Source organism: Hypomesus transpacificus, chromosome 20 (genome assembly GCF_021917145.1).
Source record: "Hypomesus transpacificus isolate Combined female chromosome 20, fHypTra1, whole genome shotgun sequence".
NCBI classification, from domain to species: Eukaryota; Metazoa; Chordata; class Actinopteri; order Osmeriformes; family Osmeridae; genus Hypomesus; species Hypomesus transpacificus.
In genome coordinates this window covers 1,933,874-1,959,080 of record NC_061079.1, presented here as the reverse complement: position 1 = coordinate 1,959,080, position 25,207 = coordinate 1,933,874, and the positions used below count along the sequence as shown (strand labels likewise).

Here is a 25,207-nt window from a genome sequence, read left to right as displayed (position 1 = left end):
TCAGGTTTAAAACTAGCGCTAAGCATGGGTCATTTGACCCCAGTGAAAAGAATTTCAGGAACCTGCTTTCTTGACTTTTCATAGATGTGTTTTATCACCCAGTATTTAAATTTGTTCAAAATCACACCGGGAAAATCTGATTTATGGCTATTTTAATCATGTTTTGGTTTAATTGCGCATTTGGCAATTTTGCCTTCCCTTGCACAAGTCTGTCATTCAGACAAAGTTATACAGCCTAAAGAAGATCTATCTTAGAAAATATGTATTATTTTTTAATATAATCTATAATTAAGTGCAAAATGATGACAAAAATCTAAGTGTATTAGCTTCACATGGGTGTTTATCATGATAGCGGGAACAATAATTACAATCGTAAAAGGCTAAGATGTTTTGTAAAGCGGATAAACATAACTAATAAGGGCGTTTTGCATTTTCATAAATAGCATTTTGCAACCTCTTTCATGGAATGGTGGGTAAATGGATTTGAGTTGACAACGTTGAAAGGAACTCAATGCATTGAGACACAGGTACACTATTGATACACAGTTGATCTTTAGAAGGGGGATGGGATCATTCAAACAGCCTGAAAGATGTATTCATGATTTACCAGCTAAATAAGAAGAATAAATCCTGTGCACAAGGAAATGCCCGAGATTAACCTATTTATTATATTTAGTCCGTAGATGTAAACGGAATAAAACATAATCTAAATTATCTGTCAGGCTAGTTGTAGTAGAGAGGCAACTTACTTGATTTATCAAATGCAACTTTATTTTTACACATAGTGCGCTACTACTCTTATGAAACCCCCCACCCACACTTGGAGTGTTACAGTAGGCTAATCGCATACATAAAACCACTATAGACATTCTCAACCATTATGATATTATCCAATGTACATTTATACAATGCCTGTCTTGTCATTCTGAAAGTTGTTAAATTTAGTAGGCTAAGCTACAGCCACGTAATGAGAGCCACTCCGTTCACTCCACTGTTCTACACACACACACACACACACACACACACAATCAATAGGTTACTTCTCTCATTAGAACACCCACCCACACTGTCCTGGAAATTCCTCCATTCATCTTCCCTCTTGCTTTCTCTGTTTCTCTTTTTCCTTCCATCTCTAATTCTTTCCTTCTCTCTATTTTTCTGTCTCTCTCCCTCTCTCCTGCTGTCAGTTACATCAGTTGCCTTCCTGTACCTCTCCATGGAAAGTGTTTTAACGTACATTACAGTCTTTAATAAAACCCTTAATGGTAATGTTTTGTGTTTATGTGTAATATTTCCGGGCTGCTTGTCTGCATCCTGGTCCTTCTGTCTGCTTGGCTGGATGTATAGGTCTGGGGGAATGACATCACACATGCCTCGTTAAGACACTGAAGGAGGCCAATTAGCCCCTCCCCCTCGTTAGCTTTCTGGAGTTAGCCACAAGATGCTAGGTTGCTGCTCTGAGATGCACCTCTTACTGCCTCCTCCTCTCCTTCCTCTCCTCCCCTCCTCCTCCTCCCTCCCTCCCTCCCTCCCTCCCTCCCTCCCTCCCTCCCTCCCTCCCTCCCTCCCTTCCTCTCTCTCTTTTTCCCTTACCCATCTCTCTATCTCCTTTCTCTTCCCTTTCTCTATTCACCCCCTTCTCTCTCACCCCCCTCCTCTCTCACACTCCCCTCTCTGCCTGCCTCTATCTCCCTCTCTCTCTCAGGCTGCTGCAGGTTTTAATTAAACTCTCACAGCTGGCAAGGGCACATCATATCCTATCTCATCACCCCACTGCCCGGCTCCCCTCTGTGTCTCCCACACACACACACACACACACTCGCATACTCTAGACACACACGCACGCAAGCACACACACAAACACATACTGTAGACACACCCACCCTCACACACACGTGCACACTTACACACATACTGTAGACACACACACGCACGCGCACACACATACTGTAGACACAGACAAACTCACCCACGCACACACTGTAAAGACACATACACACTTTGTAGACACACACTGTAAATGTGTAGGCAGAATGCATTAGAAGGTGTCTGTAATGTTGCAGCTGTATGTTGTAGCCATCTCTAGAGTGATATCAACACATGGAGATATTCTATAGGCCCTAACAGTGCTATAGCCATTCCTGCTCACTGATTGGTCCGAATATCCCAGCTGGGGCAGGACCAACATGAGCTGGTTTATGTCTGATTGGTTAAAGATTTGCCTGTCGGTGTGTGGCCAGCCCTGACCCTAATTTGCATATATTTACATGAAAGAGAGTTGATTTACATAGTGTATCTGCGCTCGACTGGTAAACCTGGACAGCTGCTGGAGGGGGAGAGATTAGGGGAGAGTGGAGGCATTTGTCAGGCTGGATAGCTGATTTTGGCAGAGCTTGGGTTGGCCAGGTTTAATCTGGGTGTGATCAGATCAGGGAGATCTGCTGGTAAGACTGAATGTGTGTGTGTTTGTGTGTGTGTCTCACACTTCCACTCTCGCTCGCCACTCTCCATACAAACCCATAACCCTGGGGACAAGGCCTATGTCTATACTACTGTCACCACCTGGGACACAAACTCATGTAAATACATACACACACACACACACAGACATATATTTTGTGACATATCTGCGTCTACGTCTGCAAGTGTTGTAATGAGCGGGAATGCTGAAGAAACGGTAGCTAGCTAGCTATGAATATGTATGGTTTGGAATACAAATAGGTTGATACTTATCCATTCAGAGAGAGAGAGAGGGAGAGGGAGAGGGAGAGGGAGAGGGAGAGGGAGAGGGAGAGGGAGGGAGGGAGGGAGGGAGGGAGGGAGGGAGGGAGGGAGGGAGGGAGAGAGAGAGAGAGAGAGAGAGAGAGAGAGAGAGAGAGAGAGAGAGAGAGAGAGAGAGAGAGAGAGAGAGAGAGAGAGAGGGGAGGGTCAGGAAGAGAGGACTGGATGGAGAGAGATGGTGTGAGATAGGAACAGGGTGTGTGGGAGTGAGACAGGGAAGGTGAGAGAACAAGAGAGGAAAAGAGAGGGATGAATGAAACAAAATTGAGACAGAGAAAGAGAGACAGGGGACGTGTCCGGCAGGTGGGTTATTTGATATTGAGGTGGGATCCAGAACATTCTGTGGATGTTCCACACTGCTCCAGCTCCTAGCTGGTGGTGGGATTTTAATTGACTTTGAGGATTGAAGGCGGTCGTGTTTCTCACAGCGGTGCGATTCAGGAAAAGGGGCGATCTCTAGCATGTCACCAGACTGCCTCCCTGGGCCACAGCACGGCCCAGGGGACCCAGGGGATGGGTATAGCTCAAGGGGTAGAGACTATGTGAGAGAGAGAGAGAGAGAGAGAGAGAGAGAGAGAGAGAGAGAGAGAGAGAGAGAGAGAGAGAGAGAGAGAGAGAGGTAGAGAGGTGCCCTGAGGCTCCAGGGTTAAGTTTGTTCCAAATCCACACCAAGCCTCAAAACTTACCTTCAGACCAAGAGGGTTAGAGGGTCCCAGGGCTTGGATGGGAGGAGGGGCAGATAGATAGATAAAAGAAAGAGGAGAGAGAAGAGGAAGATAATGATAAAGAGAGTAAGGAGGAGTGGGAAATGAGAGAGCGAAATAAGGAGAGAGGTAGTGTGAGATAATGAAAGAGAAGGGGATAGAGTGAGAGAGAAAGTACAGAGAGAAAGAGGGACAGCAAGAGTAAGGAAGGGGAATAGAGAGAGGGGGAATAGAGAGATGGACTGTCAGATTGGGAGTCAGATGGCTGAGCGGTGAGGGAGTCGGGCTAGTAATCGGAAGGTTGCCGGATCGATTCCCCGCCCCGCCAAAATGACGTTGTGTCCTTGGGCAAGGCACTTCACCCTACTTGCCTCGGGGGGAATGTCCCTGTACTTACTGTAAGTCGCTCTGGATAAGAGCGTCTGCTAAATGACTAAATGTAAATGTAAATGTGACTGAAAGAAAGGGAAATAGAGAGAGGGACAAAAGGAGTCCCTCTAGAGAGAGGGAGGAATATAGAGAGAAAGGGACAGAGGGAAAGATGGAGAGGGATAAAGAGAGATAGATGGAGAGGGAGAGAGAGAGAGATGGAGATTGAGATGGAGAGGGATAGACAGAGTAAGGAGGAGTGGGAATAGGGACAGTGTGTGCTCCTAGTATCATATTCCACTAGATAGTAATAGAATTTAAATGGATTTTATGACAGTTTTGATAAATGGCCCTCTTGGGTGGCTGTGTCCATATCGGTAGGAGTGCATACACACACCTTCCTGGTGTGTATGTGTGTGTGTGGTTGGGTGTGTGGGTTACAGTCTAAAGGTTGAACTGTTTGTTGCTATTATGGAGCAAGCTATGACAGGTCAAGGTGAGAAAACAGAAAACACTGTGACACAGATGGGTGTCATTCATCACGCCTTTTGCGTGTGAGTATGCGAGTGAATGCGTGTGATTGTGAGTGTGCGTGAGTGTGTCTTGGTGTGTGTGTGTGTACTCCTGTCCAGTGTCATGGGCTGAAGCTGGTATTGTTTTGCTCTAGACTGCACATTTTCATCCATTTTCTTGTTTCTTATACTGTCAGGAAAACAACAAAGACTGAAGCTTCGCCTGCTTATCTCATCTCCCCTTACTCTGTCTGTCTGTCTGTCTGTCTGTCTGTCTGTCTGTCTGTCTGTCTGTCTGTCTGTCTGTCTGTCTGTCTGTCTGTCTGTCTGCCTCCCTTCCTTTCTTTCCTCTTCTCTCTCTTTCACTCATACACACATACTGTACACACACACACGCAAGTAGTCTCTCACACACACGCATACACAGCCTCTCACGCGTGCAGTCACTCACACACTCAATTTCTCTGACTTTCTCTGCACTTTTTCCTGCTTTTTTCTGTGTCCCTCTCTTTTCGTTTTCTTTTAAACTCCCTCGCCCTCTTTCACTGTCACCCCCCCCATGCTACCCCCCCCCCCCCCACCCCCGCCCCCCGTACTGCAGAGCCAGTCTGTTTGGCGTCAGTGCTGGTGTTGCTGGTGACGTACTGGCATACAGGACTGCCTGCTCTAATGAGCCTGGATGGAACCTCGCAGACAGCTTGGCACTTATCATCCTTCTCTCTCTCTCTCTCTCTCTCTCTCTCTCTCTCTCTCTCTCTCTCTCTCTTTCTCTCTCTCTCATTCTCCATTGCTCTGCTAGTCTCCCTCTTTCCTTTCTCTTCTGTCTCTGCTTCTGGGTATTTGCTCTCCATCTCTTGCTATCTCTTAGTTTCTGTCTCCCCTTTTCTCTACTAATTCTTGTTGTTCTTTCTCTCCCTTGTCTCTCCCTCCTTCCCTCTATCTGTAAAGCTAGTCTAGTAATGTAGAGTAAAAAAAGTTGGCATGGGTGGCAGAGACAGTTTCTGTAATGCTAATTAGATCACTTGTTCTTCTCTCTCCCTACTACTCCTCTTTTCCTTCTCTCCTTTCCTCCTCACTTTCCACCTCTCTCCTCTCTTTTCCTCTTTTCTGTCTCCTCCTATCCTCTCACTCCTCTCTTCTCTCCTTTCCTGTTTCTCTCACCTCACATCTCTTCATACTAGGAATGTGTGACAGTCAATGTTTAGAAGAACATTTGAAAAAGGGGGGTGTTTAACAGGCAAAGTGACTGATTATTGTGAGGTACTTTGGTTCGGTCGAGAAACTTTGAAATATCCCCATTGCCTTGTCTGGGCTTGATTGTTAATGTTTGACCCAGTGTGATAGGGATACTGTAATGTGTGTTTGGCTGGTGGTGAATATGTTAAATTGTTAATTGACGTTGATGGGTGCTGACGCCTATAGCCTACAGTCACTGGAATTGTGCAGTAGTAGCATTAAAACATCAGAACATGACCCACTTACACAAACACCTCTGGAGCCAGACCTTTTGCTGTTCTCTCAGCTGGTTGGCACTTGACAAGACATGGGTTCTGTTCCAAAGAGATAACGGTTAATTCTCGCGACATTTCTTAGACTTCTTGCCCATCATCTGTAGAAAGATATCATAGAGAACGAGAGAGGGGGGGGGGGGGGGCGAGAGAGAGTTTGCCTACTGGTAAAATATCCGCGCTACGTGTTGTCTTGACTTTCTTAACTTTTTAACCGATAAAGGGAAGATTTACTGATCACTCGATTTACCTCTCACAGGAACGAAATAAAATGAAAGAGGAGTTTTGGAGGAAAGTGGAGGAGAGCGGAGACAAGTGTGTAGCCCTATGACTCTATGAGCTCACCTTAGCGCAATGCCAACCCGCCCCTCTCCGTTTCTAATGCTGCATTCTCCTCCGTCAGTGCGCTAATTGTCTCACTGCCTCCCTCGCCTTTGTCCGTGAGGTCGCACTGTTTACCCCGTTACGCTGCCAGCCGTCACTGTTCGTGCAGACATAAGCCTACAGACTTGACAGACTAGATCGCTGTTTAGAAACCAATCGATATACCCTTCTAGCACCGTCAGCTGTGGCAGACACAAATCGTTGGCTCCCTGCCTCCGCCGCGAGCGCCTCAGGTTCCTCTCCTCCTCTCCTCACGCTGCGTTTCTCTGTCCACGAGCCGTGCGCGCGTGTAGCCTGGTCAGACAAACAGCGTTTGTGTCGGGGGGTTCTCCGGAGAAACAAGCTGCAATGCTGGAAACGTATTCAGCAGCCACGGATGAATAAGACGGAGACCTAAAACCCAGCATGGTGAAGAGTAAAGGTAAGCGTGGACCGTTTGTCTTTACGTGTCCGTTATAGGCTATACCGTGCCGTGGGCGCAACGAGGAATGTAATGTGAATGTGGTTCAAAACAGCCGGGGCGGTTTCTCGCGCTCCCTCTGACAACGGGTTTGCCTGCTAAAGTTGTCAGATAGGGTAGTGTGTTCTACGCACGCTCATTTTATTTCCCTCTTTTTGGGGGCTATATCAAAGACCGGGGTTTGACTATATAGTATATAGTGACAGCGCACCCCTCTCACCGGAGAGTAATAATGGCCAGACATCTGTTCTGATATTTCTCGGACAAGTGTCTAGAAATATTTTGAAGAGCTGAGAGAGAACCGAGATTAAAGAGCCTGCAGTCCTCACACTCCTTAAAAAAACACACAGCAAGTAAATGTTAAGTATGCAGCGTAATTATATAACATGTGTTGGGTATGATAGCGTTTGGGGCGCTTGTTTTCCCCGTCGTTGTGAAGCTCCATTCACTGGGCCTCGGGGATCCACGTGAAATCTATTGTCTGACAGTCTGCAGTACTGCAATAGAGATAACAATAACTTGATATCCCTTGATGAGCTGCTTTGCATAAAAACAAGAAACTAGTATTTGAGAAAATCTGACTCCTGTATGTGTTTGAGTATGTGTGTGTGTGTAAGATATTGGTGTTTCACAAACTCAACCAGATGTCTAGACACAAACTTTTCAGTGTGAATAATTTAGATTTATATTCTGGAGGTTTTGGCATTTCAATCCCTTCTGCCAACCCCCTGAACCTCCCTGATTGCAATCAAACTTGACTCTAAGTTTGACTTTAAAAAAAAATCTCATCAATTACAAACAAACCCACCTGTTACATATTCATGGAACACATCGATTTGTGTTCATGTTGATCGGTCTGTTTTTCGATGCCAACAAATATGAATTGTAGTGAAAACAGATTGTGTGTTTACCATGAGATGAGCTTGACTTTACAACATGGAGTGTCTTCTTGAAACACATTAGATAAAAATGTTAAGGAAAATATTTTTTGTATCACTCGCAGAGAATCAGACAAAATCTGTGTGTGTGTAGGACGTGGGTGGCTGTTTTGACTAACATTAACTTGTCTAACATTCTGATTTCTTATAGGAAGCATCAGTCTTTCCCTGACCTATATTCATAAATGTCTGGTAGGAGGTCTAGGAAAAATCTATATTTTCACTTCCTCGCTTTCCACTTTCCCTGTCGTTTCTCTGTCTGGCCCTTTTCTCTCCTCCCCTCCTCCTCTCATCACTCCTCTTTTCCTCCCCTCCTCCTTTCATCACTCCTCTCCTCATCTCACCCCCTCCTCCTCTCCTCGTTGCTGTGGTGATCAGTCAGTCATTTCTGATTGTTGCGGTGAAGCCCAACACTTCTCCATCACATCAGTGTGCTGAGACTGGCCCATCGCTTGCCTCAGAGCCATCGCTGCTCTCCCTGACAAGTCCTCCTGATAAACCTTAATGGAGGGAGGGGAGAGAGAGGGTGAAGAGAGAGGTAGAGAAAGAGGGGGGGATGGAGTGGGGATTGAGAGGGAGAGAGGGTGATTGAGAGGCAGAGAGAGAGATAGGGAGGGAGGGAGATAAAGAGAGAGTAGTAGGCCCAGTTGCAGCTATAAGATAAGACTTGTTTGTTGTGAGAATATATAGGCCACCACGGCAGAGACAGAAACATGTCTGCAGCACTCAGAGCTGTGAAGATCTGCAAGCTAGCAGCATGGTGTCCTGCCTGCCTGCCTGCCTGCCTGCCTGCCTGCCTGCCTGCCTGCCTGCCTGCCTGCCTGTCTGTCTGTCTGTCTGTCTGTCTGTCTGTCTGTCTGTCTGTCGGTCTGTCTACTTGCCATATCGTATATATCATAAAAAATGTACACATTTAAAACAAGCATTTTATTCCAATCTACTGAGCTGGATTACATTTTCTTGAATTAAAACGTTTTACTCAAAGCAGCATGCATGTTGCACACATGCTGCTTGCCTTTCAAAACAGCTCACCCAGTCAGTAAAAATACGCTATAGTGAGAACATCGAGATAAATCACAGCAACTTGCATTTAAAAACATAACAAGATCAAAGGTAACACTACTCACTATATGTGATCAATACTTCTGATGTCTGGTTAATATAGTAGTGAACATATACTGAAGGTTAAATTAGTTTATTTGGAAAGGTGACAGTTTACAGTTTGAAATAACTTAATGTGCTGTAAGAAACAGTTTGTTTACTTTCTTTACACTCTGTGTATGGCATATTATCACGTTATTATATAGTTATCCTCTTGACAGTAACATAGATTGGGATTGATTCAGGCTCACATTGCCCAGCCCCACAATCTGTCTGTCTGCCTGCTTGTCTGTCTGTGAACGTTCATGTAATTCCATGTGTCTCACATCAAGGAATGCCCTTGTATAACCTGTATATTTGAATCTGTACAGGTGTTTGTATGCATGCTTATGTCTGTGTGTTTATGTGTGTGTTTGTGTGTGTATATGTAAGGCTTGCATCAGTGCTATAGGGTATTAGTCTAGTCACAGTGGGCCTCAGCTTAAGTAGCAGGTACTGACACACACACACACACCTGCTCCTCGGGGCCAGATGATGCAAAGACTTGCAGCCCTTACATCAGCAAGTTGAACTCTGATTAATGCATGCACATGCACATACACACACACACACCAGTTTTAAGGGCTATACACAGCCTGTATGCGGTGATAAGACCAAACTCAATGATTTTTATTTGTTGGTGCTGAGACTCTGCTGGACTATATTATACTTTACCAAAATATATTGTGCTATACCAGTGGCGACTGCTGGTCTTTCAAAGAGGGGAACCTCATTTTCGGCCTTCATCTTAAAAACGTTCCATTTATTTGGCTAGTTCACTGGCTAGTTCACCCCTACGACACTAGCCTAATCTACTGAATGAATTAATGAATGAACGAACGATCTAACAAAACAATATTAATCTCGATGGAGGAAATGTGGAAATTAGGTTAGACCAGGGGCGGACTGGCCATTGGGGATACCAGGGGAATCCCCGGTGGGCCGACGGGGTTGGGATGGTCCAAAATACCGGCCATCTTCCATCACTTACCGGCCCTCCCTCTGAAATCACCGGCACTTCAACAATTTTCCATTTTACACAGCCTGAACACATATCATTTACTCTAAGACCGTCTGAAACCACTGTCTGAGTTTTATACTACTCGCGATCTGTATTCACACTCATGGTGCCTATTTTTCAAAAGTTTTCTGAAGTGTCTGCTGAAATGTGTTCTTACAGACTTTGTTCAACGTAAGAAATTATATATATGATGTAATTTCTTGGTAATCATCCAAAATAATGTTAAGTGTATGGGTATTTTTCCAAGTAGGCCACTGATTGGTCGATACGTGCGATGCGCGGGCATTGAGTGGGCAACTTGCCGTGTACTGAATGGGCCGCGCGCCGTGTATTGAGTGGGCCGGTCTGACAGTAACTCCCGGGCCACTTTTTTCCCCAGTCCGCCCCTGGGTTAAACTGAAACAAGGAACGTGGTGTATAATTGTATGAAATGTATGATAAAAATTAGTTAGCAATTTCGCCAAGCAAATACCAAGAAATAGGTTGCTGCAGTTTGTCTTTCAACTAGTTTTTATAGTACAAAATTACTGTAAATCAAAAGGAGATGCAGTCTATCGACAGACCCTCCAATCATCACGCGGAAGCCCAGCGTCCAGGCCAGCCCACTCCTCCATTCACCCCCAGAGATGCTGAGCATCCAGGGCGAAACATAATCGCAGTATTTATTCAATGACCGTATAGTTTCGAAGCACTGAAAGAAACTGTTCAAAGCAGCCTCATTGAAGTCCATGGAAGCTGAGCTTCAACAGGAAAATGCACTGTGGCAGTAGGGGCATGTATGAGAAGGAAATCAGTCAGTCGACCTGCTAATATATGTAGCTGATTCTGAACGAACTCGTCTTCGATATGAACGTGTTCTAATGCATTTAAAATGTTTCGAAATCGCCACTGTGCTATACTATTCTATACAGTTCTAAACGATACCATACTACTCAGTGCTATACTATACCATACTATAGAATATGATACTATACAGTTTTATCCTACACCATACTATACGTTGTACCATACTCTGTATTGTTGTTAGGCAGTGTTGATAGACAACATAATAATACATTTTATTTGGAGGCGCCTTCAAGTCACCCAAGGTCACCTACATGAGCAAGTAGTAATGCGCAGGGTATCATAATATATAGTAATTTGTCCTGCATGCTTTAATCTGCCCCAGCCTCTGTCTGCTGATGACCACAGACTAGCCCCAGGGTCATACACAAAGGGTCACACACAGGGACACTCACACACAGGGACACACTCACGCTGATGCCCGTGGATGTCATGCAAGTGGCAGGTGACTGACAGGAGTTTACCTCCCAGCATGCATTCTGTCTGCCCCCTGGGTGCCAGCTAAAGCAAGCTGACAGTTATGGCATTAGAGAGCTAAGGAGGGGTAGGGAGAGTGTGTGTGTGTCCAGGGGTATGTCACTACTGTGTCTCAAATTACACATTGGCTCTCTGCACGCTGTCATTTAAACTAAGGAGAAGCAATGATGGAGACTTTGCGATCGAGGAGATGCATTCTGGCCGGTGTGTGGTTTAGCGGCGTCGTGGGGGAGACAACATGCCTGGCACCTGTGTATCTCCCCAACTTCAAAGGCTGATGTTCACCACATCTGGGGATTAATAGTGATGTGGGAGAGAACGCTTCAGAGTGATCCTCTGTCCTTCACTCCAGATGGAGAGAGAGAGGGGGAGAGAGAGACTGACTGAGAGAGAGGAAGACAGAAACACAGAGAGAGAGGGAGAGAGAGACAGAGAGGGGGAGTGGAAAAGGGGGAGAGATATATGGAAAGAGTAAGAGCAAGAGCAAGAGCAATGGAGAATGTGAAGGGAGAGATAGAGAAATGTAGAGAAATAGAGTGGGAGAGAGAGACAGAGAAATACAGAAAGTGAGAATGATAGATAGATGGAGATAAAGGGCAAGAAAGAGAGATAGACAAGATGCTCGCCGATTCGACGGTCCCGAGAACACAAACCAACCAACCAATAAGGGAGGTGATCGGAGGCGGAACGAGTTGTGAAGATCAGAGAAACTGTGCTCTCATTGGTTTGTAAGAAGCTTGTTTTTCACAGCTTTGATCTTTGGAGAGGCCAATAACTTCTTAAGAATTTGAAATAAAAAAAAAAGAAAGGGAGTTTGAGAGAGAAGGAAAGAGAGATGGAGTGCCTGTATAGGGGGTGTAGTGGACAGAACCCAAACAGTATGTGTGTGTGTGGGGGGGGGGGGTTAGAAAAAAAGTAGGCCAGTTTTGATACATATTGCCGACCGAGATATAAATAGTGTGTGTGTGTGTGTAGCCTACTCTACTTCAAAGGCAGTGGAATGGAACGTAATGTGATAAGTAATTTATACTCCACATATATTACAGAGAACAGACTGCTGATGGAAAGGCAGGATTGGTCTGTGCTCTGAGACGATGGGCCGAGAGAAGGACGGAAGAAGGGTGAGGTGGAGGGAGGGGAAGAGATGGAGGGAAGGAGGGAGAGGTGGAAGAAGGGGGAGGGATGGAGAAGGAGGGAGTGAGGATGAAGAGGTGGAAGGAGCGAGAGAGATGGAGGGAAGATGGGAGGATGTACAGGTGGGGGGAGAAAATGGAGAGAAGTAAGGAGGATAAAGAGAAGAAGAGACATGGAGAGAAGGGAGAGATGGAAAGAAGGAGAGGAGGGGCAGATATGGAGGAGAAGGAGAGGAGGAAGAGGGGGATGGCGAGGTGTCAGGAAGGATGGAGGAAGGGCTAGAGACACTAATGAACCCTGAGGTTGTGTCTCCTCCAGACCCTGTCTCCTAATGAGGCTGACAGATTGATACTGCAGGTGCTGTACCTCTCTGTGGAACCTGCTGCCCCAATGTAGCCTCTCTGCTGCTCCCCTACTTCCCCCTGCTACCCCCCTGCTGCCCCCTGCTGACCCCCCCTTCCCCACCCTTCTTCCTTCATGGTGCCCCCCTGCACCATCCCCTGCCCCACCACCCTACTGCCACCGACTGCCCCACTGCTGCCCCCCCTGACCCATCCTGCTGCTCCCCCTTACCCGCCCTGCTGCTCCCCCTGACCCGCCCTGCTGCCCCCTTACTGATCATGGTGTGTTTTGCGCTTTGGTGTTGCGTTGCAGATGCAGGTTCAGCTGCAGGTGGCTACATGCACCGCAAGGGGTAAAGACATAGTAAGAGGCTTGTTAGATCCAAGTCTACCATCCTCCCTCCACCTGTATTAAGCTCTCTAGGTGGCCTTGTTACTGTGTGTGTGGGTTTCATGAAGTGGCTGGGGGCTTGTTGGTGCTGGGAGGAGGTATAAATCATTCTCTCCCCCAGCTTCTCTGTCCTCCTTGTTAGACGGAGGCGAGGCACTTGTTTTAAAGCCTCGCACAGCCCCGACTCAGGGGTGTTGTTTGAAAGACGAGGTCAAACTCCTTTGACTCTGCTGCACTGTCCAGTCATCGATCAACATAGCGCACACTCACAGATACACCCAGACACACTCACACTCACAGGCTTGTTACCAGACCAGCTTTTAGACAACTGCCCCCCCAACACATACACACACATTCACACGCAACTCACACACACAGAGACAACTGCCTCCACAGGGATAAATGTGGAATGCTGACAGTATTGCTGGGGTACAATTTGCAGGAACAGCGATTTTGTGTGTGTGTGCGTGTGTGTGTGTGATTCAATTTGTGTGTGATTTGTTGTGATGACTCTAAATGTCACTGTTAGAACCTGCTGGGTTTAGAGAGACTGCACAGTGACCCCACATGGAGGAAGAGGAGGTGAAGGAGGAGAGGATATTACAGTTTTTCACAATCGCAAGGACTTATTTTTCAATACTTAGGTCATATTGTCAAAACTCTTGATACAATGAGCACAACAGCAATCTATGTTGGCTAAACTGTGGATCATTGTTCATTGCTTTGGCACAAAAGACATACACAACATTTTTTTCAATGTTTTTTGTCTGAGAGATTTTCTCTCTCAGACACAACCACCACTAAAACTGTATGTACCTACATTTGCCAAGCTCATTTGCACGTTTACATACTCAAAACTGAAAAACTCACATTCTAAACCTAACATAAGACAAAATTGAATAGACAGGAATTTACTACATTTCTACAGTAATATGGAAATATATTCCAAATCAAGAACATTAAATACTATCAAAACAAAGGCCAATTTGCTCCCTCCTGGTAGCAATGGAAGCTGGTTTCCTGGACATGTCAGCAGAAGATAGTCAGGGATGGACCAGGCATGCCTTCTCAGGGGGTGAAATGGAGTAGAGGAGGAGGAGACGGGAGAGTGGGGGAAGGAGAAAGGTTTGGGGTGAGGAAGGCTTCTCATTCCTCTATCCCATCCACCTCATTCACTGTCCCCGTGGCGACGAGCTGAGGATGATGGCTGTATGTGAAGGGTAACTATGGAGATGAGATGGAGACTGTTTGAGCTGGAGGGTAAAATGGATCCCTGTCCATTGTAATATACAGCATATATATGATTATATTCTAGACACATGCAGTGTGATACTGTAGCCCAGACTAAGGTAACTGACTCTGATACACCAGTCTGACCTGCTCTTCAAACCTAACCCTCCCCCTGTCCCAAGATCGCACCCCCTCCCCATGCAGAGTGTGTGTGTGTGCGTGGGTGTGTGTGTGTGTGGAGGAGTGTGTGTTTGTGCAGGGGTGTGTGCGTGAGTGTTGAGGGGTGTGTGTGTGTTTGTGTAGGGGTGTGTGTGTGTGTGTTTGTGTGTGTGTGTGCGTGTGTGTGTGGAGGGATGTGTGTGTCTGTAGAGGGGTGTGTGTGAGTGAGTGTGTAGGGGTGTTTGTGTGTGGAAGGGTGTTCGTGTCTGTGGAGGGGTGTGTGTGTGGAGGAGTATTTCTGTGAGTGTGTGTATGTGTGTAGGGGGCATGTAATGTTCTGTCTCAGTGTTTCTGTTGACTCAGATCACTTGTGTATGAACTGTCCCCAGTGGGGATTGAACCGTGTCACCACTCCTTGAACCAAGTTGTTAATCATTAGGCCAAAAGCACATCTGGACAACCGGAGGGTGACATTACTGTGTTGTGGGTGTGTGACGTGTACACACTCTCAGGAGTGTGTTCCCTCTCCTTCTCGCCTCCTTTCCTTCTCGTCTCCTCTCTTCCTCTCCTCATATCCTTCTCTCATTGTTTCCTTGTCTCCTCTCCAACCCTCCTCCTCTCCTCTCCTCTCCTCTCCTCCCTATTTTCTCCTCCTTTGTACTGACGCCACTCCCGTTGCTAACCGATTCTAGGCGACGCGCTTCATGTGACAAAAGGCAAATCCCCGTCTGATGTTTTTCGTTGCATTTTGGATGTTGGGTGTTGGGTGGGTGTGCAGGGAGCCTTGTTGGTACGCGGGTCTCAGCTGGATTAGACCCAGAGACCGCAGAGCACGGGATGAGATGAGATTCAGTCAAAGCTGAAAGGAGGAATTTAATAGTTTAAAATGTCAAGCATAAAGAGTGACACCACGCCCTGCTTCCCCCGCCTGCTTCCCCCGCCATCCTCTCTCCCATCCCCTCTATTGTCCCCTCTCTTTCTCTTTCAAGTCTTTGTGGTTAATTCAGTGTGGCCAATCTTCTGGGCTTCTGCGTGGCTCCTCCCATACAGCAGCCACTTCCTGTTTCACCCTCTACGTTCTCACAACATCAAACGTCCCGTCCCAGAACCAGCTGCACTTACGTCTCTCCTGCCCCTCTTCCTGGTCCTCACGTTGCTCTCTCTCACCACCCCACACACCATCCACCATGCTCCGTCACTTACTGGCCTTGACCTAACAGTTGAAATGTCTGAAAGGAAATCTTTAATCTTTAATTTATTTTTTACATGTGGTTTAAAAAGCCAGTCTCACGGCCCCACAGAATCTCACTTGAGAGGAAGGGATGTATGTGCAATTTCTTTTTAGGAATAAACGGATGTTGCAGTTTTAGCTGTTACTCTATTTGGTTGCTTGAGGCCATGCAGGTTTATTTACAGCAAATCATTTTGTGAAACTCCCATAAACCGCATTTGAGGCTCAAAACATGTCTCCCTCATATGCAATACAGTCGACACTTGTTGTTTTGGCCTCGCACTCCAACTTCTTGCATTTGAAATTTTGTCTGAAACGATTTGTATTTCAGTTGTCAACTAGTCGTTTGAAATCATTTGACCTATTTTAAGGGCCTGCAATAACGCAATTTGATCAGAGCGGCACTTTAGCGCTAGACTGTAATGCTAAAGAATGTCGGACTGCAAACGAAGCCAAACTAGCAGACCTTTGCTATGCATACATGCAGGGCGGAACATGTCTTTCATAGGAGCACAATGTGCATGTTGGAGCATTTAAAGTGGAAACATCCCGGCATGAGAGTACACATACAACTAGCCAGGACAGCTGCTGTTTGCGACACCAGTTGATAACACGGGCTGGTTTCCTCTCTTATTTCACGCATAGGCCTTTTAACACCTTGGTGTGACGACAATCAAACCTGCCCTGACTCGTAAGCTAGATCGCTTGCAAAACATCCCATTACTGCAATAATGTTTTTTTTTTTTTTTTTTTTTTCGCTCTTATTCCGTTCACTTATAAAAAGGATTTAACACTAGGTGTGTTCCAGTTGTACTGGAAGTCTAATTTCCGAGTGTCATTAAAATGGTTGTGCGCTACTGTCTGCTGTCTGTGGACATTTTGCTACGGTATGAGAGAAATGTTGTGAAATGTTGTGAGTTTATCCCAAAATGTAATGTCTTATCACTCACCCTGGTTTGGTTTCATATGACATACAAAAGGATATACAGTATAAGGTAAAGTACTGCATCTGTCAATAGGTTAATTGTTAATACAGTAAATAGTGAATGACATGGGTAAATGTCTCTCAACAATTAGTCGATACATCGTTCTAATAATCATTAGATTAGTCGATTATCAAAATAATCGTTTGTTGCAGCCCTATTTGAAATTGAACTGCTAGTCTGCTGCTTCATCCCAACTGGCAACTGTTGAAATATCTGACAGGAAATCTCTTTTGTTTTCCTGCGGTTTAAAAAGCAGTCGGTTAGATTGCTGTAGATCTGTAGGAGGATATAGTCGGCAATTTAGTTTCAAAAGATTTTTAGAAGCATTTCTGTTGAGCCAAGAGCCAAGTTACTGTCACTGACTGTGAAAGCTTATTTTGTATATTTTGTAATTAAGTTAAAATGGGTAAAACAAAAATTGCTGAGTTTATCACCAACAAGTATTACATTAGAAATGGATCATTGATTGTAAAAAAAAAAAAAACATTCCCAAATTAATATTACATGATAAATCTGTCTATAGGGAGAGTCAGATGGCTGAGCGGTGAGGGAGTTGGGATAGTAATCAGAAGGTCGATTCCCCGCCGTGTCAAATGACGTTGTGTCCTTGGGCAAGGCACATCACCCTACTTGCCTCGGGGAATGTCCCTGTACTTGCTGTAAGTCGCTCTGGATAAGAGCGTCTGCTAAATGTACATGTAAATGTCTATACATTTATGAAGTCAGTTGGCTTTCAGTTGGTAGAGTCTGTACAACTTCTTATAACCTGGGCTAGATGACTATAGAATATGTTGGTTGTTGTCAGCCATTTTGCTGAACCTGTATTAGACTGTCGACTTATCCAAAAATAACATGTATAATTGAACTAAGTGTGCTAGACTGGGATCGGAGTAAAAACTTACAGAAAGGCCTTCTGAGTTAGGTCATACATTCTGAGTAAGTCAACAAACTCTGGTGGTAAAAATAAATATACTCCGGTACAAACTCAAAAGTATGTAAGTGGAAATGTCCCCTGGCTTGTAGCTCTGTGTTCCTCAAGGTCACCGTCAAACGTTTCATTTCCTCTTTTCCACCATAAATAAAAGAGCTTACATGATGGTTAATTTAAAAGGCTGCTAGACATCAAAGCCGTCCTGCTTTCAGTTGATCTGCTGTGAAAGAGCCAGGTTTATCAGAGGGAGTGGATGCACTTCAGAGCCAAGTCTCTGCCTGTCTCTCTATTCTCTCTGCCTGTCTCTCTAGTCTCTCTGCCTGTCTCTATATTCTCTCACTGACTGTCTCTATATTCTCACACTACCTGTCTCTCTCGATTCTGTCTCTCTATGCTTGTCTCTGTCTCTTTCTTCTTGTCTCTCTATTCTCTCTACCGGTTTCTCTGTCTGTCTCTCAGCCTTTCTGTCTTTCTCTGTCTCTCTCTACCTCTTTCTCTCTCTCACTCTGCCTGTCTCTCTATTCAATTCAATAATGCTTTATTGGCATGAATGAGTGAGCATTGTTGCCAAAGCCATATATGATTGAACAAAAATATGAATTATGATGCAATTACATTTATAAAAATAAATACAAATAATACATCTCTAAGCAAAATGCTTTTAGTTCCAAAGCAAACATTATGTACAGTATACATGTCATTACATAGTGTGAATAAAACAGAGGAATTGGGATTAAAATAGAATACAAAGAGAGTACAGCCTCTCCTCCCTGTGAGCAGAGAGAGCAAAGGCTCTCCTCCCTGAGTAGCAGGTCAGCCTGTGACGGCCTGTTTCTACAGCCGGGCTGGGCTCACTGAATCTGTCACTATCTTATGTAAGTAACGTTTTCCTTAGATTTTGACCAGACACAGTGGTCAGGTAGTCTCCAAATGTGTACTGTCTGTTCAGATCCAAATTGCATTCTAGTCTAAATAGCAAATAGCTTTCTTTATTTCTGCTTCTCTCTCTTCTACTTTTTCCCTCTGTCTGTCTCTCCATACTCTCTCTTTCCCTCTCTGCCTGTCTCTCCATACTCTCTCTCTCTATGCCCTTGTCCTCTGGTGCTCCTCCCTCAAGGATTTTTATGGTTCAACTCAGACACACAAACACATATTTAAACTGTTCTCTTGTATCAATGGATGTCCAATTGTTGTTCCACTCAGTATACTTCAGTTTAGACTCTACAGTAGTGTGCCCATCTAGTGTGTATACCAAACCCTCCTAGTGTGTATATACACAACCCTCCTAGTGTGCACATACAAACCCCATCCAATGTGCCAAGATGAATCCTATCTAGTGTGCTTGGATTGAATCATTCATCGTGAATGAAATCTACCTCTCCCCCCTCTCCAGGTCGTCCCCTACCTCCCACACCCTCCTCCAGCCTCCTCCCCCCCGCTCCCCCTCCGCCCCCCAGCCTCCTCCCTCCCGCATCCTCTTCCTCTGGCAGCCAGCCCCCCCCTGCCCCCCTGGCCATACGAGAGTGCCAAGTTCCCCTGCTGGACAGTGGCCCCCCCCACGCCATGCTGGAGCCCCCCTCGGACGACGAGTTCTCTCCCAATTCTTACTTCCTCCACGCCTACGCCCCTCCATCCCAGCCCCCCTCTTCCTCTGGTAAGACCCACTGTCCTGGAAATATTCCACACCAGTGTAATATACCACACTACTGACCAGGAAATATACCACACCACTGTAATATGCCACACCACTGTAAAATACCACACCACTGTAAGATACCACACCACTGTCCTGGAAATATACCACACAACTGTAATAAACCACACAACTGTCTAAAATATCATTCTAATATAATATTTGTAATAAATGCAAAATATGTGTTTTATATATACAATTTATGTATTATTTATTTAGAAAGTACTTGTATGAATGTGTTCAGCTACACATATTTTTTTAACAATTCTCATTTGATAACGTGTATCAGTAATTTGACACAATAGGTATTTGTAATAGGCCTTATCCTGTTTTAATATGTAAAAGATCCTAACATTCAATACATTCGTTTGGCAGGATTATAATGGGTATTTGTCATTTGAAAATGGAAATTCCATACTCTTTTCCCATCGTGTCACTAAAATTACCACCATCTCCAAAGAGGTAATTTTAATCATGAGTATGTATTACCATATTTTTAAGTTCCACTTCAAATCAGACATTAAAACACATTTGAATGGACCTGAATGATCTGGAGTTGCAGCAACACTCACAGCGCTGGAGCTCCTAGGTACTCCGGGGGCTGTTGTGTTGCCCATTTTAACTGGGATGAAACGGGTTTTAAACAGTGATTAATCATGGTTGTATTATTCAACAGCAGGTTTAAATAAACCTGTAAATAAAATACATAATCCACTGTATGTCAGTTGTTCTTTTATCTTTTCATTATAATTAAATTCTTTGTGTATTCTTAAAACCCTTAAAGAAACAGTACTAAATATGCCACAGGTACTTTGAGGTAAGATTGAAAGAAATCACAACAGGAAAAATGGATAAAATATTTTTCTACAATTGGGGTAAAATGAAGGCACTACTACACAATGCTGTGGAATAGAGAACTCTGGTGAAATGGGAAATTTAAGGCAGTTTGCTGAGAGGAGAAACACAATGTAGTCTGACTCAGTAAGACCCTGACTGTGGCTACAACATGGCACTTGCCAGTCAAAAAGCAGATTTCAAACCGTAATTAAAAATTAATATTTTCCTCAAATGATTTTGGGGAAAGTAGTCTGTTTATTCGATTGTTCTCCCAGACTGTAGTAGCGAAAAGGGAACAAACCTCGACCTGTGTGTGTTTGAGTGTGTCAGTGTGTGTGTGCGTGCGTGCATGTCTGTGTGTGACACCACACAGTGTACGGTTACATGGGTGTAAAGGCAGCTATGTGGATAATGAGACAAGCCTTCACAAGGGACTGTACATAAGCTAGAGTAATTCCAGGCTGGGTTAGGTTAGTTCTAGACTGAGCTAATGTTACAGGGGTAGTTGCTGCTCCCATCAGTATGGCTTCCTCTCAAAACAGGATTTGAATTTGGGACCACAGGTACTACCAAACACCTACTAAACCCTCTGTAAATACTGTAGGTAAACTAGCTACGCCATCAAAAATGCCAGCTCTTTGATGGAATGGGTGGGCAGTGTTTATGCTGATGAGGGAGTTTAACCAATTTAATTTGGTTGGTTGCCACTAGGTTTGTTGTGGGCTAGGCTGGGCTAGCTTAGTTGTGGGCTAGGCTGGGCTAGTGTAATTCTAGGTTTGCTGGTGCTTAGCTGGTCGGTGCTGGGCACAGTGGGAGAGGAGCGAGTGAGGAAGGGATTGAAGATGATTACCTGGATGTCACACTGAGCCTCAGCTTGAGGCAGAACAGGACAAGAAGAAGCCTTTGTCTTGGTTTCCTTTTTCTTTCTTTTTCTTTCTCTCGCTCTTTCTCTGTCCTCTCTTACTCTCTCTTTCCCTTGTTAATGGCATGAAACAGCGGGAACATAGAATGGAATCTTTCGAAACAAAATTTGATATGAAATTAAAAGAAATATTTCAAAATCTAATTTATATCGATTTTTTTGTGTGTTTTGTTTTATTATTTATTAAGAAGACAATATACAATGATATAGGGAGTTATTTAAAAACATATTTCTGTTAGACCCCGTTAAAGCTCCTCTACGTGCCATACCATCATCAAATCATTCTGTGGATTTGAACCATTAACATCTCACTATATTGTTGTATATAGTTCACCAAATGATGATTCAAAATTGGCGTGCTACATGGAGGAGATGATAGACAACCTTGTGTCACTAGAGCAGTTGTTCTCAAAGTGTGGTCCATGGACCACTGGTGGTCCGCCACTGCCCCCGTAGTGGTCTGCGACGGTCACAAGTAAATTATTGCGATATTTTTTACAAACAACCTCAGAACGAAGAAAACACAGTCAGTAGTAGGCTATTAAAATGGGCTCCACACGTTACACATTCTGACTTTGCAGCCTCTGCATGGGTTGTACCAGAGCCTCTCGTGAGGGAGTTCTCCCCTCCCAAATAGTTGGTTGGGTCCATAGCCCGTCTTTTCAAAAAAGTTTTCTCAGATAGGCCACTGATTACTGGGCCGGGCAGCCCAACCGTAACGATACGCGTCAGGGAGGATGGATGGGAGCAGGACCGGAGTGATGGCATCACTAGACAAGGTTTTACCAAATGAAAAACGGCTGTTTATTTTACATAAATCTCCCAAAACTATTTTGCGCTCAAATAATGGCCAAACATTTTGTGTGGAAATCCCTATCTGCATCACATCAAACCCATATATCCAAGGTTTGGGCAAGAATATTTACAACGTCTGGCATTGACGTCGTGCTTGATTAACACTCGGATCATTAAGCAGTCTCAAAACTTTTTTTCTTAGTGGAAATTATAATTAGCAGAAGGGCCTACATTATCCGTTAGAAAATCATGTGCCGCTAACAATTGTATGGTGCCAGGTCTGGAGGCCTGTTGTTCCGGGGATATAGCCTACTATTTAGTTAGATGGTCCGTGAGTTTTTATTTATTGGCCAAGTGGTCCTTGGTCTGAAAAAGTTTGAGAAACACTGCACTAGAACATTCCTTTTAACATACACAACCTTATTTAATTCTGATACCTGCCACACTTCCTCCATTTAAACAGAAGAATTTCTAATTAAAATTGTCGTCACGTTAAGCGATGGTGGCACAATAATTGTTTTGTATGTGTGCTTCAGCCGGGGTTTGGGTTTGTCTGTCAGGATGACGGCTCCTCTTGAAGCGGACCTATCTTCTCTCGGGGGCCCTCCTTGCTCTGCCTGACAACAACTTTGAAGTTACCGTGCCGAAGGCTCCCATTGTTCAGGGGTCAGGGGTTGGCTTGCTGTGAAAGGGATTGGAGTGCCGCCTGGCTGGGTCTCGGTCTTGTCTCTCCGTGTCTGGGTCTATGTTCTTCCTCCTCAGTAATGGTACTCGTGGAAGTGGGCTTAGTCACTCTACTGGGAATAAGCAGCCATCATGGGGTTCTGCTGCTTCTGGTCGATCTGGAACAGAGGAGATCTCCCAGTGGAAGACTCCCTCAGAACCATCTCTCCTCTTCTTCTCTCCCTCTTTCCTTCTTTCCTGCTCTCTTTTATGTGCTCGTCTTTTTCTCTCCGTCTCTTTCACGTCTCTTTTTCTCTTCTTTTTCCTTCTCTCCTGGACCGATCCAAATTGGTGAGTGATCAACATAATAAAGCAGGAGGAGGAACTTAGATGTATTTGTTTATAAAAAAAAAATCTTGTTTGTGTGAACTAATGCTAGAGTTAGGGCGCTGTGGGCTGAGGTGTTAATGAGATTGACTTTGACTCCAATCAGTCATGAGTAGTGGTTATGACCGTCGGTGTAGCTCTGCTAATTCTGCACCAACATGATTACTGCCCAATCTGGAGCGACTTTGCATCCGGCCCCAAATTGGTTTACCTGTCACAGGAGAAGGCATCCATCATCCGCTAACGGATGAGCTGACGAGGTTGTAGCTCTCCTTCAGTCTCCTGCGTCTGACATGGTGATAAACACCGCCGGGAGATCTGCGGTGGGAGAGGCGGGCCTGCTAAAACCCTGCCGTTTTATCTGTTGGTGTAAGCAGAGACTTTCACAAGGGAGGGCAGGTGGGTCAGGGTCATACAGGCTCATATATGTGTATGGCAACGTAGCGAAAAACACTAACACACGGGTTGGTTTGTGGATGACAGCAAGGGGTGTGTAACTCTCGGGTTGGTGTGTGGATTACAGCAAGGGGTGTGTAACTCTCGGGTTGGTGTGTGGATTACAGCAAGGGGTGTGTAACTCTAGGGTTGGTGTGTGGATGACAGCAAGGGGTGTGTAACTCTCGGGTTGGTGTTGATGAGTACAGGTTTTGTAACTCTCGGGTTGGTATGTAGATAACTTGGCTTCCATCCCTGGACTGTCATTTGTGAATGAAATCGGGCATGCAGCAGGAGTCTAATTAAACAAAATTGTACATTGAAATTATTCAAATGTTAAAATGTATTAAATAGCAATGAAGAATTGTTCAATATATATATATTTTCAAACGTGTCAGTTCATGTCATGTAGGTTAAAAACAGTGTGTTACAGACTGGAACCGTTTATGTAGTTATCATTCTTGTAGAAACACAAGATACTGATAAAACTGTTATTAAATGAAAACAACATAAAAAACACACTACTTAGAACAGTCCTTCAGAAATACAATTCCTGCAAAGTTCTGAAATGAATTGTTCCTCATTTTAAAGAGACTTTATAAAAAGATTATATGATCAAATTATTCATATTATCAAATACATTTTACAAACATTTAGTTTATTTTAATTCTGAAAGAGACTTATTCTCAAAGCTCAGCTTAATGGTGACACTTAATAAATTTCTCTTCTTATTTGCTTTATGCACAAAATTGTACATACATTTTTAATTAATAATAATTATTGTAATCTTTAAAATGATTATCTATTAAATTAACAGAAGCTTTGTTTGTGCATTGTTTGATCACTTTTTGTTTCTTTCTATTTTATTAAAATAAACTCAAGAGAAATATCCATAATAATTATTAAATAACTATGACTTACATTTTAACAATGTGCAATATTTTTTTTCGTAGCATGATTTATGATTCATTTTAATAACCATTTGTTCGAGGACCCCAAAGAAGCAGGGTCATGGAAGTGAATAAAGGGATTTATTCATTCAGGCAACGTGTTGGTCACCTTCAGCAGATGCTCAGTGTGTGTAATACAGAGTAATACTATGACATGCCTATGTTGTTTCTGTCCAGTTAATTCAAAACAAACTCTGATATGAGCACGCACACACACACACATATACACCAAACGCACACACATTTATTCAGAATCAGACTTTGTGCCATGACTGCAGACAGTTAACCTACATTGTCAGACAGATATGAGGCAGGCTGTTTTCCTCAGAAAGCGAGCCCAGCGCCTCCTCCGAGACTCTCTCTTTCTGCTCTCTTTTTTCTCTCTATCTCTTCTGCTTTCTTTTCTCTTTCATTCTCCTGCTATTTTTCTCTCAATCTCTCCTCCTTCTCTATCCCTCTCACCATTCCTCTTTCTTTCCATCCCTCCATCTTTCTCCTCTCTTCCCTCTCTCCCTTTCCCCCTCTTTCTCCATCTCTATATCCCTCCCTCTACCTCTCTCCCTCCTCTGTCTCCTCCCTCTCTTTCTCCCCCTCTCTTTCCTCGGTCTCTCTCTCACTGCTGCAGTATTTTTAGCAGTGAGGAAAGAGAAAGGCCGATCTGAGGAGAGCGCTGCCTTCTTCTCCTTGACAACTCCATTGAGGCTTCACACCCGTTTCTCATCCTCCGTCTCGCTCCTTCCTTCTTTCTTTCTTTGTTTCTTTCTTTGTTTCCTTCTTTGTTTCTTTCTTTCCTCTCCTTTATCTTCATCTTCTGTTCCCTCCTCAGAAGGCAGGAGGGTGTTTTAATTGGGCTTGGGTGTTTCTCTTGTTGGCTGAGGTAGAGCCGGATGAGCAGAGAGCAGGAGAAGGTGAGGGAGGAGGAGAACATGAGTGAGCAGGAAGCATGGATGACAGTACGCTAGGGAACGGCAGCCAACTGCAGAAA

General features: G+C 44.5%; 1 protein-coding gene across 1 annotated transcript in view; it reads left to right on the top strand.

Annotated features, from left to right (window-relative positions):
- The window catches only part of LOC124482527 (teneurin-2-like), a 118,941-nt gene that overhangs the window by 34,567 nt on the left and 59,167 nt on the right, over nucleotides 1–25,207 (top strand). Inside the window, 1 exon segment of the mRNA XM_047042882.1 lies at nucleotides 18,934–19,194. Within this exon segment, the coding sequence (XP_046898838.1) occupies nucleotides 18,934–19,194 (261 nt within the window).